The sequence below is a fragment of the Echeneis naucrates genome, chromosome 22 (genome assembly GCF_900963305.1).
Source record: "Echeneis naucrates chromosome 22, fEcheNa1.1, whole genome shotgun sequence".
Lineage (NCBI taxonomy): Eukaryota > Metazoa > Chordata > Actinopteri > Carangiformes > Echeneidae > Echeneis > Echeneis naucrates.
The window spans coordinates 3950712-3967984 of record NC_042532.1 but is presented as its reverse complement, the minus strand read 5'-3'; the positions used below and the strand labels follow the sequence as shown (position 1 = coordinate 3967984).

Here is a 17273-nt window from a genome sequence, read left to right as displayed (position 1 = left end):
TGCATGGCAGCTGAAACCCACAGCGGACCTCTTCAGTCTTACAGCTGTGTCCTGATCCCTCTCCACACCATGGGCACATGCCAACACAGCCATACTTGTTTGGCACCACTACAGAGTAACAGACTTTGCTAACAAGTGTGACTTGTGCACGAGACGGGAAATACAGGGTGGGCTGCATGTATTGGGAAAGATGAGCTTCTTAATTTGTTCAATGCAGTGGAGGAATGGTTTCATCCAACCATCAAGACGCCTTCTGAAAGATCCAATCCCTTCCAATTCCTGTGCCTAATCCTGTTTGGTAAGGACAACAAGCAACATAGTAAAGTAGAAGTGGGTTTGGTCAGACAAAAGAAACATAAATTTCCAGGATTTATGTGGTATCAAAGCACTGTTTTGAGCCAATGTCCCAGATTTTATAATGTTTAGACTTTAATGAGAGATATTTTCTGTTGGTGAACAATCGTGTCCTTGGTGCAAAACACACAACACTGAACTATATCACATCCAAATTGGACACACTGTGATTCACTGATTCAGTGGATGGCAACAGATAAATATGAAGATAATCCAGCTAATTTTCATATCTGTGCTCCACATCCTGGCAATTTACTGCCAAGAGCTCTGGCCCTCCAGCAATCAGCATTTTACAAACACCCAGTCGAACCAGCTTCCCAGCAACTGCTAACAAGCAGTTTACCCGCATGGGAAGCTGTGAAATATCTGGGCTTACAACTTTGTGTAGTTGTGATTGATGTACAGATTGCCAAAGTGGTGAAAGAATAAATACACATATATATATATGGCCTCTAGCTTACTCACCACCAGCTCAGAGAAGCGTGCATGCAGCTCCTCCGCGGGTGGCATGGGGGCACTAAACTCCAGCAGCTGCAGAGGTACGCTGTCCTTCAGGTTGATCTCCGGGGGCTCGCTGCTGCCGAAACAGCAAAGGAAGCCCAGGCCCGGCCGTGTCCTTTTCCTGGGGGGCATGATGGCTGTGGTGACACAGGAGGTGGAGGAGGTGCTGGGCCAGGAAAGGTAGAGGAAAGGGCCAGGGAGGGGGAGTGGAGAGGAGGATGAGGCTGCTATCTAGGGGGCATGATCTGAAAGAGAGGGGAGAAAAACAGAAACAGTTACATGGAGAGAGCACAAACATTTACAATGTCAGAATACATTTCGGAGTTATTTTTTTCCTAATCACAGTACAACACATCAGAGCCCATCTGCACACTGTATCTGCTCCATGTTTCCTTGGAAAGAATTATTTGTAGTGTTCGGGAAGAAAAGCCATTGTTTCCGGGAGTCGCAGCTTCTTTGGAAAAAACTACAGGAAGAAACATGAGCAGCAACATCCACTGAGGACAAACAATGGAAAAAAAGCTGCCTGATGAAGCTTCATCACCAGGAAATACAGGGTGAATAAGAAGCACGCACTGCAGCAGGGCTTCAACAATGAGGGCCAACCAATACAGATGATACAAGAATCACCAAGAAGGAAGTGTTTAACTGTTCCTGCTTCATTCCCCTCACTGACATGAGCACATGCCAGAGAGGAAACGTTCCTATTGTAAGTCCAGAGAGGACAGAGGCAGCATCTTCTGCTCCACATCTTTTACTCGTGTGCCTCCACAAAGAAACCTCTTGTCTGTGAGGTACAATGGTGCTGAACCTGATGCAGTGCGCGTCTGTGCGCGTCGTTTGTGCAGACATGTTCAGTGAGCTGCCCCAGCAGTGTCCTCATGCTTTCAGTGGGGCAGAAACTGTATGCGTATAAACACACAGTATATGTGTGTATGGACAGTCGTGAATGACACCCACTACAACAGGAGCAGAGGCCTGAATGGGCCACGACCCCCTGAAGGATTTCCTCCATGCTGCAAAAGGGATATGGGTGGTCTTCACTGCATGAATGATACACTCTTTACACTACCTGGCATACACACTCTTACACAAAGTCAGCATGCACCCACAATGCCTCACGCAGTTGCCAAAAAAAAAAAAAAAAAAAAAAAAAAACCTCTCCGTTATGCAAATGTTTTCTGTATTTGTGAATGAATGGCCTTCAGGCCTGTTATGCAAATACCATGGATGCACACATCCACCAAGAAATCAATTCTGGGACCGTCTCTGTGAAAAGCCCATGAAGTTTCCAGCAAGAAACACAGAACCAAGACCAACAGAGGAATATTTAAAAACAGCAAACATAAAACTTTATGACTTTGCTGATATGTGTACATAACCAAATAAAGTATTAAGTAATGACACCCGTCTGTTTAATAAGGCCCTGAAAGTATGACTTCAGTTTCCACAAAAAACCACAGTATACAAGATCTTGTCTGAGAACGAGTCTCCCCCTGCCATCGCTCTCTCCTCTCACACTTTTGTTCAGCGTAGGAGTTCTCACTGCGCTGTCTAAAAATAGCCAGATGGTAAATTCTTTATGAATGCGCTGGGCCCTCAACAGGAGCTTAAAGGGGAAAAAATGAAAAGCGAAAACACCACATTTCCATTTTGCCCGTTCGTCTTATGCTCATTTACTTTTTCCGCTTCCTTAAATCTGCCATCCCTCTCAAGCAGGAGAAACACAGCTACAGATGGACTCAAGGCCATTTTAAATGCTTTTCTTTGGTATTTTTCAATTTGAGGATTCATTTATGCATTCATCACAGAACTTCTTTACTGACAAGCATTTGTATCTTAAATTATTCTGTGTTATCACCTTCAGATATGGACGCTCTTTTATAGTGATTGCATCAGTGTGCTGAAAGTTAATGTCCTGTGGCATCTTGTGTATGTGTGCCCGTTTCTGCTGTGCATTTGATACTGCACTTAGATGCAAGCCCCGCCTCCCCCAAAATGCTCCTTGACCCTGTGCACATTTGAATGGATCCTGTTTCCTTTACAGCAGGTACCTTTCAGGTAAAATGGACATAGAAGATTAAAATGGTGCCTATATTATTTCTAGTTTGCTTTAAAGGAAGGAGAGAATGAAACACAAAGAGGGAGTTTTCTACACAAACACTTTGATTTGACTCCCTCCTTTCTCATTCCCCTTTTGACCAGCATCTCTTGTATTGAAGTTATGTCATCAAATTCCGTGTGTATATGCTGGCAAGAAAGCTGTCTCAGAACAAACTTGAAACACTGTGCATGGACCCCATCATTTCAGTTTATGACACAGTCCAACAATACTAAGTGTACTATGTTTGTGTACTCTGCTTGGTTATAAAGGCGTGGAAGGGCATCTGCACAAAGTTCCAAAACTGAATCTGTCTTGACTTAATTTTAATGACCATAAACCACTCCTAGCGGACCTACAGTATATCATTGACCCCAGAATCTCTATCGCTACTGAACTGGTCTACAGCACAGAGGCTAGTTTTGCCTCGATCTTAAAACTACAGAGTCGTCCCCTGAACTTTATCCATGCTGTCCCTCAACTGAGGTCTCTAGTCAAACCACTCTGTTTAACAAAACTGCACTGTGGTTTTTCATGGAGATAATGAAAGTTGAGCACACACCATTGATGCTGCATACACTAAAACTTGAAAATGCGCTGCCTCACGGTATTAGCAGTGCTAAGTTTTCATTGGTGTATGAGGATGAGCTGGAGCCTTTTCTTTATAGTGGTGAGTTAGATAATTTTTGCTGTGAACAGCTGGTGGAGGCTAATGGAAAAGAGGCCTCTCTGCAGGTGCTTTAAAGCCATTCAGCAGAAAACACAACCTAAACCTCCTGTCCACTGTCTGTGTGTGTGTGTCTGCCTCTATCGTCACTCTCCCACAGAGGCCCACGTGCCGCCAGTCCTCACTCAACAGCAGCTCTGCTGGCCTGCTTCCAGTTCATGCCCATGGAAAGTAGGCCAGCGAATCCAAATACACACATACACTACACGCGCACTGAAATACAGTATCTGTTGTATAGAGCGCTGCGGTCTGTGTGCATTTGAAACTTTTATCAGCGTGTGGTGGAGTCACCAAATCCAGTGCCATATGTGCCCTCAGAGCTGTTCTTATCTCCCATCACTTCACCCCTCGCCGCCTCCCCCACTGTCTTCTACAATTATTGCTCTTTCAGGGTAAATAGAGAGACATTCCTTTCATCAGCCCCCCTCTGACAGTAACATCTGTCATATTTCCTCGTCACTTTCTGAATTGCCTTGAACCATCTTTGCTCCCTATTTTCAAGAAGACAAAAATATATGACAATAAATTAGCCATGCACTTCAAAGAACTGTATATGTATCCATAATTTTAACATTCATTGACAACATGACAACTAGAGCTGCATCTTTTTTTTTTTCCCCCTTTTGCATCTAGGCTGTAACTGACAGCACAAATCGATTAATATCCTGCATGCACCCTGTGGGGGTGATAAACTGGTGTTGGTCAAGAATGGGCTCAACATGCACCTCGTCCTATGACTACGGCTCAGTTGTTGCTCAGCTAATATTCAGGACTGCAAAACAAAATGGAATATCTCCAAACAGTCCATCTCATAAGAAATTCTATGAAGTTGTTGTTTATTCAGTATGCAAATGAGGAGAGGTTAATTCATTCATCTTCTACTGCGGGGGGGTGCTGGAGCCAATCCCAGCTCACTCTGGGTGAGGGTGGGGTCACCCTGGACAGGTCACCAGTCCATCACAGGGTCAAAACACAGAGACAGACAGAGACCAACAACCACTCACACTCACACCTACAGACAACTTCCAGTTACCAGTTAACCCAAACATGATGTCTTTGGACAGTGGGAGGAAACCAGAGTAAGGCATGTGAGGCAACATGTGAGGGGAGGTTATAAAAAAATATATTTTTACTTATCACATTCGAAGATTAGTATAAATTGGGATGAAGATTTTAATCAATTCAGTAATACAGTAACAGTGCACATCAACATGACACTCTGATAAAAAGATAAAAATGTGTGACAACAAAAAAAGAAACATCTTGGGGCTACACTGACGCTCCACCAATGAGCATCTCCACATGGGAACACATTTGTTTGGGACAAACGTGTGTAAATGTGAAAACAAATTCTTTTTATTAAAAAAAAAGCAAAAAAAAAAACAAAACAAAACCAATGCATGTAGTAGGATGTATTGTGATCATTAAAATGATAACCAAACATGCCTGTTATTTCAGATCATCAGATGAATTTATGACAGTGCAGTCACTGAAAAAGTTGAAGTTCACGGCCATCTATAGGCCACTGTTAATGTGCATGAAAATGTGTGATGCCGAGGTGTGTCGACATTGCTGTTAAATGCCCAACACGACTGACGAGAGTCTATGCAAATGAATTTCGATTGTTCTTCGCTCGCACATAGTTGCAACAAACACACTGCACTGTCTGGTCTGCACAGCTACATAGTCACATGTTCACAATCTTTAAAATTCAGACACACCCACTCAAGATTCAGATGTAAGCGCATGCAGTATTTTCATACTCACACACACCAAGAGCCCTGAAGCAGAGAGAGCAGCCTGCTGGCTGCTCTGCGTTTGAAGGGTCTGGAGAGCAGCCGAGCAGAGAGAGATACAGAGAGATGAGAAGGAGGCGAGGGAGGGAGGCAGGGATAAAGGGAGATACTGCTGCCACTTTTCATTCAGCCCACTACCTCATCGCCTCATCCCTGAAGCCGGGAAGTAGGTCAGTGGAGGAGGAGGAGGAGGAGGTGGTGGCGGCAGTGAGGAGAGACAGGCTGCTGCTGCTGCGTGTGTGTGTGTGCTAGGCGAGAGACAGAGGAATTAAAACAGAAGAATAGCATAGCATTGTACTGATCAGCCTCTCAAACATCTGTGCCTGTGTAATTTCAACTCTCTCCCCAACATCTGTCACACAACACAATGCTTTTAGTACCAAATTCAGAAATTTAATAGAAACCACAATTCCGATCCGTCCCGTCCCTACCAAACACAGACCAAATCGAAAAAAAAAAAAAAAAAAAAAAAAAGCTGCATCATTCACCCACTGCCTGTCCTTTCCTTTCTGCACATCAGCCCCCACTGTGATCGAGCTACAGCTACTGCAGTGTTATCCTGCATCAAAATGCATCTTGCTCACCATCCTTGTCCTCTATTCTCCCCTCTACCCCCACCTCCTGCCCCTCCCGAGCTTCTACCTGCCCCTTTCTCAGGAGTTTCTCTCGGCATGTTCTTTGTAGTATCGCATGGATGAATGGACTCTTTCTTACTCTTTCCGCCAGCTGGATACAAAAAGGAAAAGAAAGGAACTAAGGACCCCAGTTTAGGAAGTAAAACAAGAAGCGATAAGAAAAAAGGGTGGAAACAAACAACATGTACATCTGGCACTGCATAAAGGATCAGAGGCAAGCCTCTTTTTTTGTTTGTTTCTGGGTCCGACAAATGAGGTCCCTTCATCCAGGGTGCTGGGTCATGTAGGAAGATGCAGGCCGGCTTACATAATGACCTGGCACCAGAGATGGGGAGCAGTGCTATGCTGGCACCGGCTGGAACACAATGCCTAATGGAGAGCAGATTTAGGGGTTGGCTTTGTTTTGGCCAACTCTTGTCACACAGCTGGCGAGGGAGGGAACACAACTGACAGCCCAATTCAAAAAAGCACTGAGCAGCTATAACCCTTAAGATTTCTGTCCGTGTTACTTTGGGAAAATACAGTAAAAACGGCAAACAGAACTACCCAGAATCCCATTCTGAACCACTTTGTTGAACTACTGCAAACCTGGCTTAAACATCTGTAGGCTTAGAGGATGTATATATAAAAGTAACAGCCATTCAGCCAGCCTTGTTTCCCACGTCCACACACACACACACACACACACACACACACATCCTGGACAGAGACTTCACCAGTATCAATGAGGACTGTTACATAAAGGCAATTTCAGAATGCAAATCACTGAATGGCTTACACTGGCAATCTCTCAAACCATAAGTAAGGCTAGAAATTGGTTCTGGTGTAAAGAAATTTTAAAGCTTTGAATTTAATATTCCTACCTAGCATTACATCACTTCTACTCAAATTACTACAAGAACTCACAACATGGGAACGTCAGAAGTTAGGAAAACCTAGCCATAACTATCTTCTGGACCAAAATGCCTCTGCACCAGCAAGCATAGGTCTCTTGTCTGCACCACTGATGTCCCGGTGCAGGATTTCTGAATGATGAGGATCAAATGTCTGTACATACCAAGATAAACTTTATTGTGTTGTCTTGGTACATGCCGGCATGTTTGTGTGCGTGGCCAGTCACAGTTGTGTACTGATATGTAAATATTGCATCTCTCCTTTGACATGGAAGTGAACTACTCGCTCTCATTAATTTGACATGAAGGAACTATTCAACCCAGCCATTGGACACATTGGAACCATGCCACCCTTCGGATACTGTTGCCCCAGACATGCCCTCTCCAACATGCCCCTAGCCTCCCCTTTCACTGGCTGCCTGTCTGGTCAGTGACTAATGGTCTTACCGTTCACTTCTTTTCCTTTCATAAAAACAGCCTCTGGAGCGAGGCCAAATCACCTGGGACTCTGAAAACTCGTACTCCATCGCCCACCCACACTCATGTTCCTGCCATGTAAACATCATGCTTCTTACCCTGTTAGGAACAGAGGTCACACTGTGGTGCTAATCAGTTATATGAGTGCCAAACAGACACACATACACCTTTTGTTCCTTTGTACTCAACCTAACTCTAAATTTGTGTGGCCCCTTTACTATCATTTCAACCTAAACCTAAGACGGCTGAAGACTAGCCAAAAGGTCAAAATCTTTGTAGTACTTTGTACTTTGTAGTGAGCGATCTGAAGCAACTGCCTTGACTTGTTAACTGGTCCCATCCGTGATTACGTTAATCCAAATATGATTCATGTTTGTGTATCAGAAACGCACAGGACAGTGCAGCACATACACCTAGACTGGCATTCCTACGGTATGACATTACTTGTCTATTCCAGTGTGGGTGTCCATGGTTGGCATTGAGTTACAGCATTCACTGAAAAATGAGCTGACAGTGGAGGACCTGCCATTTTTTTCCCGGAACATTTGCATGTGATGCATTCCTGCGCTCATTCTCAAAGTGCACTTTCTGCTCGGGAGGTTGTGAGCGATCACCTGCTTTCCAAACATGGCCTAAGTGGACTTTCTTGTATGCAGACCTAGACAAAAGGCCAATGGATTTGTTTTGGGGCCTAAATGGGTGGGCTAAGGCTGGGAGGGTTCGTTCTCTTAGGACTACGCATTGTTAAATTTCCTCCTTTAGCTCTGGGGACCATGTACATCTGATCTTCAAGGGGACAGTTATTTTTAGCAATGACAGCATGATCACTCTCCAGAACACTTGATTGGCACAGCCAACATACAGATGAGCAACTGAAGAATGAATCAGACATTATGGTGGCAGTAATGAAATAAATGTCCGCTTATACGTTATGGGTGGGAAATAAAGATAAGCAGTTAATGAAACCACATCCATAAGAGGCATGGTTGGGCTCCATCTGCAGGCACCGGAGTGGTTTAGGGCAGTTACTGATAAGAACTGTCTGTGCTTTGTTGCGTACGTGCATCTTCCAGGAAAAGAGCCAAACCCACATTTCCCTTCACACCCTCACTGTTTTCAACCATTCCCCCAATCCTCCCTCACTTTTTTTGCTTATGTTCCCCCTTAATCCCTTCCTTGCTATCCTGCAATTAGATAGGGGGAAGCTGCAAAGATGAAAGCGATGAAAACTAACTCAACTATTGTCAGTGGGTCTCTCCAGGACATAGTTAGGGGCAAAACTGCCTTGTGAGTCACAGGCACAAAAGCACAAGCGGATATGAGAATGAACCTCATGCACATGAGTTCCCAGCATTTGTACGTAACAAGCTCGAACGACAACAATGTTCACCAGAACAATGTTAAGGTGAAGTTGAGTTGGGTCCATCAATGTGTCACAAAGTAAAGAACCAGTCCTGTGCATAGCATGAGGAAGTCAAAGCGCCTCCATTGAAATTGACCACGATGGCAATTATTATTAATTAGTATAAACGCAAATGTTTAATGATATTGCTTACATATTTCCAGACAAACAATCACATTTAGACATGTTGTTTACAAAAGAGACAGCAAATTTAAAGACATGCCTACTATGTGCAGGTTACTAATTTTGAAACCAGCCTACTCTCTATTGTCATTCCAGCGCTGTTAGACAAACTTCAGATCTGAGAGATATTTCACTGCCTACATCGGAAAACTCTAACTAAACAAACACACAAGGAACTACTGGTTCTAACGGGGCCATCCACCTCATCCATAAAAAGGAAATGCCTTAGCCGAACCACTGGAGAGAAAAAAAAAAAAAAAGGTGTGGGGGGGTCCATTCCTCCAGGGATGTCATTAATAGCCATTTCATTTAGTTTGATTCATTAAGAAATACATTTCCTGGTGTGAGGATCATTCATAATGGCACAGACCATGTCAAGTACCAAGATTCTTACAACTGCTTCAGATCTTTATTTTTCCCCCTTTTTCTTTTGGTTTGTTTTGTTTCTCTTGCTTTGATCAGAAAGCTCTTGAGTAGTTCCATCCATGCACAGTTACAGTTTGACGCAATCTATTATAAACATTTTAAACCCTTCATATAAGCCACGAACCACAGACACGAGCTGAAAGAACAACTAAAGCCACCGAGGGATTAGCAGAAGTTTGCAGACGTACATTTTGGAGCCCCAACTAGGGCAAAGGCTCTGTCGCCTCATGATTTTACAAAAGCGCATTTCTGTTCCACCTCATTTAACATCTTGTTTTTCTTAGAGCATGCATAGGAGTCACTAAACTCAAAAAAGTCATCCACGTGTTGCACAAGGAAAATTCACAAGTCGCTGAATGGGACCCAACTCAGGAAGGCGGCTCAGGCAAGTTAGGGGCCCTGACATCAGATGCATAGACCCACTGTTTGACCCACTTTTCCCCTGGCCAACAGCACATCTCCACCACGAGTCACATCTCCTCTCATCAAATAGGCTGGATCACTGGGATAACTATGCTATTAATACTGGGAATGAGAAGAAAGTCGGCCATGCCACATTCCACAGCCCCCAACATTCCCATATATTAACAGGGCTCGGAACGAAATCCAATCCTTGGCATCCCTTTCCTCAAACCCCAAAGCGATACCCTGCCGTGTCGAATCCTTTTCTTATTTCATATGAGGGGGTCGCGCCAGAGTCACGAGCTCCCAGTCGAACAAGAGACGTGTTATTATATGTGTGGAAAAAAAAAAAAATTGGGCAACAGTACAGCATCAGAACTGGTTACAGTCACTCCGGAGAAGGAAAGGACGCTGGACTTCCCAGACAATTTGAGAGTCTTGTGAAGCGTTTCCATGAGTACAGTACACAGATGACATGGATACTTGAGAAGCTCATCTGAGTGGTTAGCAAATTTTTACACTTTTCAGTGTTTTATTTGAAGTGTTAATATCCGTAAGAAAATACATTTGTGGTTTTAAGAACCATCTTCTCCAGCTTGGCTCTCAGACTTCTCTCTGTCAGCCAATTAGAAAAGAGGATCTGAGTCTAACCTCTGATTGGCTGACTGTTTGAGTGATCCCATAAAAATATATCAGATTTCAGGTAAAACACTGAGAGTAACCAAATTCTGCAAAATTGAACTGTGGGCTTGATTGGGTGGGGCTTAGCTGAGGGTGGTGACTGCTTCTTTGTGATATCACAAAGTTCCAGAAATCTAATGGCTGGTTGTAATGCTCAGTTTCCGAACACAGGCTGTGAGCATTTTTGTGTGGACTTTAATACTTTTACTGTATTAACATAGAACCTAGACCTGCTCTGGAAATCTCACTGTCGACAGTCTGACCTTTAATTGAGACAAAAGCGTGGACACACCACTACTCACCAACATTGCTTTGCAGAGACACTAACAACAACACTCATATTAGCTCAGGAGCTCTCTGTTTGTTATAGATTGGCTTCTCGCTCTTCATACCAAGGTTTGAATATTTCTGTGATTGTCAAAGTGTGGACAGGACCAGTCCATATTGTGCATTGTTAAGCTATTAATCTTGCATGGGTGAGAGGTCAACAGCTGCAGCATAGTGGACCGAGGGCTTCTGGGTAATGTCTGGAATGCTCTACTGGGACAGTTATAGCAGCACATATAGGGACGGCCCAGTGACGTGACTGGCCCTTTTTTTTTTTTTTTTTTTTTTTAAATATAAATAGCCTGCAGTAATACTGCACTGAATTGAAATGCTGTCAAAAGAAGATGCTTACACATCATAAGCCCAGAAAGTGTGTCACTGGCACAAATACAATGGTGCCATTTGACACACAGTGTGGGGACTTCCAGTGAAGGAGAAAGAGGAACAGCAGCCTCTCTCCTTAAAATCTCCCGGAATTTCGTCCCTCAGACTTTGTAACTGCTTTCTACAGTAAACACCACATGATAATAAAACCATCAAAGAGATCGGATAGTTACATTTAAGCAGCTTTACGGGCCTCATCTCTCTTTCTCTCAGTCCCTATCCTAATGAGGGGGCCGATGAGGGCTGAAGCGATAAAAGGTCGAGCGCCGCTCACTAACTCTCCCCTCGCGCTCCCTCTAATCCTGAGAGAGCAGTTCATGCATCCGTAATGGTCGATAAAATATGAAAAGCCCTGAGAGCGCTGACAGCAGCAGAGGGTGTGTATGTAGTATGGGCGAGTCCTCAACTTTTGTTAATGCCCTTTATGACAGACTGAATCTTTTAGCAACGTCACTGCTTGACTCCCTGGTGCACATGAATGCTTGAGGATTTCCAGCAGACTGGAGAGTAAGTCTTTAATGTGGTGGAAATGGATACTATCTTGTTCACAATGCAAAACACAAAAAAACATCAAAGAAAAGACAAGGCCCTATGACTGTGGAGCTGAGTTTTGCCTCTGGTTCATCTGCCTTCAAACACAAGCAATTGAAAGAAATGACTTTTAACTCTGCAGAAAAATAATGCTTGTCTTACGTCTATTCATATCACTACTGATCAGTTGTTTAAAAGCCCAATCCACTAAAAACAAATTCACAGATGCTGAGGTACTTGTACGGAATGTTTTCGACCCATAAACCATCAAACTTAGATGAACCCTGAGTAGGCACCCCTAACCCGTTGCACAGGTGGAAATGTGGAGGGCTGGCAGTTGAACATTCACTACCGGCTTCCAACACACATAAAGATTAACAGCCTCAAAACCAGGATGGGCAATGCTTCCACACAGGAAAGGAGGCTTCACTTTCTCTTCAAATGAGAAAGCCTGTGAGATGAGGACTCGGTGCTTATGTTGGCCCTTGCTGCCATGGAGTATTGGCTTGACTTGAGGGACTTGTGGAAGCTCTATAACAACAAAAAAGAACAAAAAGTTCCATACTGGGTTGAGGTGTTGCTGGGAAGAATTGTTTGACATATATATGGAATGTTTGGCTGATGGTGTGATTGATGACCATGCATGATTCAGGCCAGGTTGAGGACTCGAAATAGGCATGTGCTCATACATGCAACCCTGTCCTGTTCTCCTTCAAATCCTGAAATGCCAAACATTTCCTGTACATGTTAGACCCCAGACATCACAACCTTTCCTTGGTCGGAACCAGTAAAGCAGATCTCACCTTCTCCAGCACTCTGAGCTGCTCTGAGCTCCTACCAACAGAGATGAACCACAATCCATCCTTGAACTTATGCAACATTTTCCAAAGAAAATGAATCTCCAGTCATTTTATGCTAAAAGCGAGTCCAAGACTACCACCAATATGCAAAAAGCCTCGTTCATATAATACATAAGAATACATGGGAGGCTGTGGGGGCAGAGCAAGGCATGCTGTCAACACCTCTGTGGAAAGAGCCCAAATACAACTGCAGACATTTCACAACACACATTGTGGCTCTTATGACAGTAAAAAAACTGCCCTTTCACCCCAATTACAACCACCAAGACGTGGAAACTATCATCTTATTGGGATTAGAAACCTTTGTTTCCCTGCAGCTTTATTCATGCTCAGCTTTCTACTGACTAATGTTTATTTAATTGGCTGCGGTATATAAGCGTGTTCCTGAGTGGGTCGAGCAGGGAACGCAGTGTGTGGACAAACTGGCTTTGGTCCTGCCAGGTGTACAGCAGTGTGGTGCAGCTAGTACTCACAATGACCAGGTGGGGTTACAGCTATCAGTATCAAGATCAAATATCTCTACTTACCCACTTCACACAGGCTTCCCTGAGAGATGGATTGTCCCTGTGTCACGTCACAACTAATGGGGTTTTTAAAAAAAAAAAAAAAAAAAAGTCTCTCAATGAAGCAATGTTTGGAGAAAATATGCTCTCATTCCTACATCCTCTGGCTTTGAACCTCTCCTGCGGCTGTTTGGAGGAATTGTTCTTTGTCCAGAATCCATGAAGCACAAGTCCGACGATGTTTCCCAGCTGAAGCTGCTGCGTTTTGTCTGTTTCCACTCTCAGAGCTACTGAGCAGAACTCAGGATTTCAGCTGACTGTGCTGAGAGCTGAGCTGTTGACACTGTCCCTGCTCTCCCTCTCTCTCCCCCTCCCTCTCTTGCTCTCTCTCCTTCTCTCATGTTCTGCCTTCAGATCAGTCGTCTCCACTCCCCTTCTGGATTGCAGCCCCAGTATATGACAGCATCCGTGTGGATATCAAGGGACGGTGATGGATTCTGTTAATGGATTCATGTATGTACATTTGGTATGTGTGTATGGGCGCCTGCTGTATGAGGCCAAGGAAAAGGGCAATATGAAAGGAAATGACCCTCAACAGCCAATGCCTCCCACCTCAACTCCACCCAACGCATTCCCTCACCGGGCAGCGAAAAAACGACATCAGGCACAACGCCCAAAGGAAACCCCTTATCCTGTCATGTCTTCTCATCGCCAACACCCACATAAAAGCACATACACCCACGCATGCACACCCTCCCACACACAGATATGCCAAATATGGGATTCTCCATTAGGAATTACCCCAGTGGCACACACAGGAAAGGTTTTCCCTGAGATCCAATCCCTCTTCATTAACAAGTTGAGACGGGATATTTGATTGTACTAAATTCTATGGACCTTGCCAAGTTCACACCATTAGCTCAGTCACATGAATGTGTGTGTGTGTGTGTGCGTGGTGGAAGAACACTGCGGGTTCTGAGATCTAGTGTAGGCTACATATATGTTACTGTGATTCTTTACATGGAAAAACAATAGCAGCATTTCACAGCACTGGCCTGGGCACACGTACATTTCGTAACAACACAAAGGTTAGGGAGCAAACTGAGTCATTTTGAATCAAAGCATATCAGCAGCGTATCTGCTCAGTATCACTGCATGAGGCAGAATCTCTACAGGTCCATAATGGACACCTTAAGACATCAGTAACAACTTACATCTCACTGGTCAATACCAATTCTTTGACATTTCAAAAGGCAGCAAATTTTTTGCCGTTTACTGCACATCTGGGGACAAGGGTCATACACATCTTATCCGTATTCAGGCCTCTTGTCTGCTACACAGGTTGGCTGAAGTGACAGCTTGTCTGGTGTTGATTTCTGATCGATACTTGAGTATTGATCCCCAGCCTCGGGGAGAGATAAATGCTGACATATATCTTAATTGTCCTAAAATATATATACATATACAATCCAACCATTCAAAATGACTGAATTCGTGTAGCTCCCACTCCTCTGCTCCCCCCCCCCCCATTTGCTCTTTGGTCATTTTCTCTAATCTGCTACTGTATCTTATCTGCTGTTATGTGCAATAATCAAAAGGAGTAATCAGCCTCTCTCGGCTTGAAGCACCTTATAACGACTGTCTGTTAATACCATGGTTGTTTGTTGTGTCCATTACGCATTTGTGTCTTATGCGACTGCATGTTGGAGAAAAGCAATTTCTCACACGTACACACAAACACTTGCTATGAGCACCATTTATCTTCACTGCTGCAGCTCAGTGAGTGATTTTAGTTCCTGTTCCTGCTCTGCTAACATTCTGGGACTTTTACAGTGTAAAACTACCATTTTGCGTTCTCAGCAGCAGCAATGGTTTGTGTTTGGATTTTGATGCATTCAGCCTGATCTTTCAGACCAGACATACAGCAGGAGGGGACCCCAGTGTAGCTTATATTATTATCAATCAGTAAACACCAATTCCATCGCTTCATATTCACGCAATAAGTAAAGAAAGGGAAAAACACTGGTTGTCATAATTACCTTCTTATGGAGACCAATTTGACCCAGACAGATGTGACTTCTATAAACAGGTCATTGGCATTTTATCGTCAGTTCACAACACAAAACAGCTCCATTAAAATACCAATGCATCTTAATAGAAAGGAAAAATCTGTCACTAGTCCTCTAAGGGAGGACCCAAAAAGAAAAACACACAAACTGGAGCCACTGATATGCTAGACAGTGGAGGGGGGGAGCGATAATACAATTTCTCATCCTCGTCTGGGGACAGAAGACAAATGACACCACATTGCTGGCTGTAATGTCTGGGTACATTCCTGAGCGGGCCCTGGGGATGTGTGCATTAGCCCAGCTCTTAGAACTGAACCAGATTAACTCCATGACACCCACTGCTCCTACTTCCACCCCTCTCTGTCTCTTTCTGTGCAGCATTACAGTGTGCAGGTTTGCACCCACCCCACATCCTCTCCTTCTCTGTCTCTCTGGGAGAAAAGCCTCTATCCCCAAAAAAAAGGGATGGCCCAAGTGCAATGATTTAGAGTAGCATAGTGCTTTTCAGCTGCCCTGCAGCTTCCATCAATGCCTCAGGAATTACCTTGGCTAATTGACACAAATTGAGTGAGCTAGTCTGTTTCTTAAATAATAATAATAATAAAAAAAGGTAAAATAGGTTAATATGTTCTACTTTTCTTCTTAAGGGGGTATGTTTGTTTATATTCATCTTGGACAAATTGCATTTTGCAAAAAGAAAGAAAATCGGAGGTTACGCATTCACTGGAAAGTTCATCTTGTCAATGTGAGTGCCAAGGAGACTGACCGCACTTTGTGGCCTTTCCAGACTCGTTTTTGCTGAACTTGCACAGCTTCTGGGTAATTTCTTTAAATGCAAGCGAGGTCGGGATTTTGCCCACAGTAAATCACGCTGGACGGCAAACGTCATGACTGATAAACCAGCTGCAGAGCATGTTGAGTGAGGCTGACGCTTCAGGTGGGGTACTTTCCTCTTTGGAGGAATGATGTGAATGGCCTGCCTGGTGGTCTCCTGTCCAATTCCTTCACAATCCACTAAGACAACAGATGAAAGAGTCCATTAAGCATTCAAGCTGGTAACTTTTCATGAGCATTAATTATCCACAACAGTAACAAGTGCAGGAACAATCAAACAATCACCACCTGGTTAACAAGTGCTAAATTTAGTCTGGGGCAGCAGTGAGGAGTAACTTGGCGGTCAGCGCGGACTTGGACAAAAGGTGCATGGAATATTGGACCAGAAGAAGTGGGTCACCCAAGGTGGTCTCCTTCAGGCTCATAAACCACACTTTCTCCTGCAAACCTCTGCTATGCAGAGGAAGTCAACTTGATAACAGGTGAGAAACAGCTGGGGGAGAGGCTGAGAAGTTTTTCAAACTGTACGTATTGGCATCTGGAGGAAGTCTTTCCAGGGCTGTTGTGGCGAAGTCCTTTTCCAAATTTGGCAGCCACCGGAGCCAACATGGCAAACAGTCAAGTTTTACGACGTGTTGTCCCATGCATGATATATTACTGGGGGGTTCTTTTAACCAGACAACTCTAATTTAAGTTTGTTTTGTTTCGGCAAAGAATCTCTTGTGACAGCACTTTGCACACAACCATTTTCTTCACGCCAGCGCAGAGATAAATTGGCACTGAGAAAAATACCACCACTGTACAGAGACCGAACGCTTGACAGTATAAACATGAGGGCACATTTTTATACATGGTCTAATTCTATGTTAGCTATAAATCATGATAGAGGGGAACACTTTCAAAACCCTGCGGCAGAAAAGTAATCTAACGGCAGTAAAGCCATAAACCACTAATCTAATTTTTGTCACCATGTTGTTATGGTGACATTCTTTCCTGGCTTTATTAACAACACACCTCCGCTACAGCAGCAGTGATTCGGTATTGCTTTAACTCTTTTCTAACCTCCATTACAAGTGCGATGATACAGTTGATTTTCCAATCTTAACTGAGCGTAAACAAGTGTTCCATCAGGATTACCACTCATTTGTATCAAGTGCTGTGGGTGTTTGGGGTGCACTGGGCATCTG

At 43.9% G+C, this 17273-nt stretch overlaps 1 protein-coding gene across 3 annotated transcripts in view; it reads right to left on the bottom strand.

Annotated features, from left to right (window-relative positions):
• The window catches only part of daam2 (dishevelled associated activator of morphogenesis 2), an 85629-nt gene that overhangs the window by 50955 nt on the left and 17401 nt on the right, over nt 1-17273 (bottom strand). For all 3 annotated transcript variants that reach the window (XM_029493105.1, XM_029493106.1, XM_029493107.1), the window contains exon 2: nt 820-1100. In XM_029493105.1, coding sequence (XP_029348965.1) covers nt 820-987 — 168 coding nt within the window. In that variant the 5' untranslated portion in view covers nt 988-1100. The remainder of the gene's footprint in view (nt 1-819; nt 1101-17273) is intronic.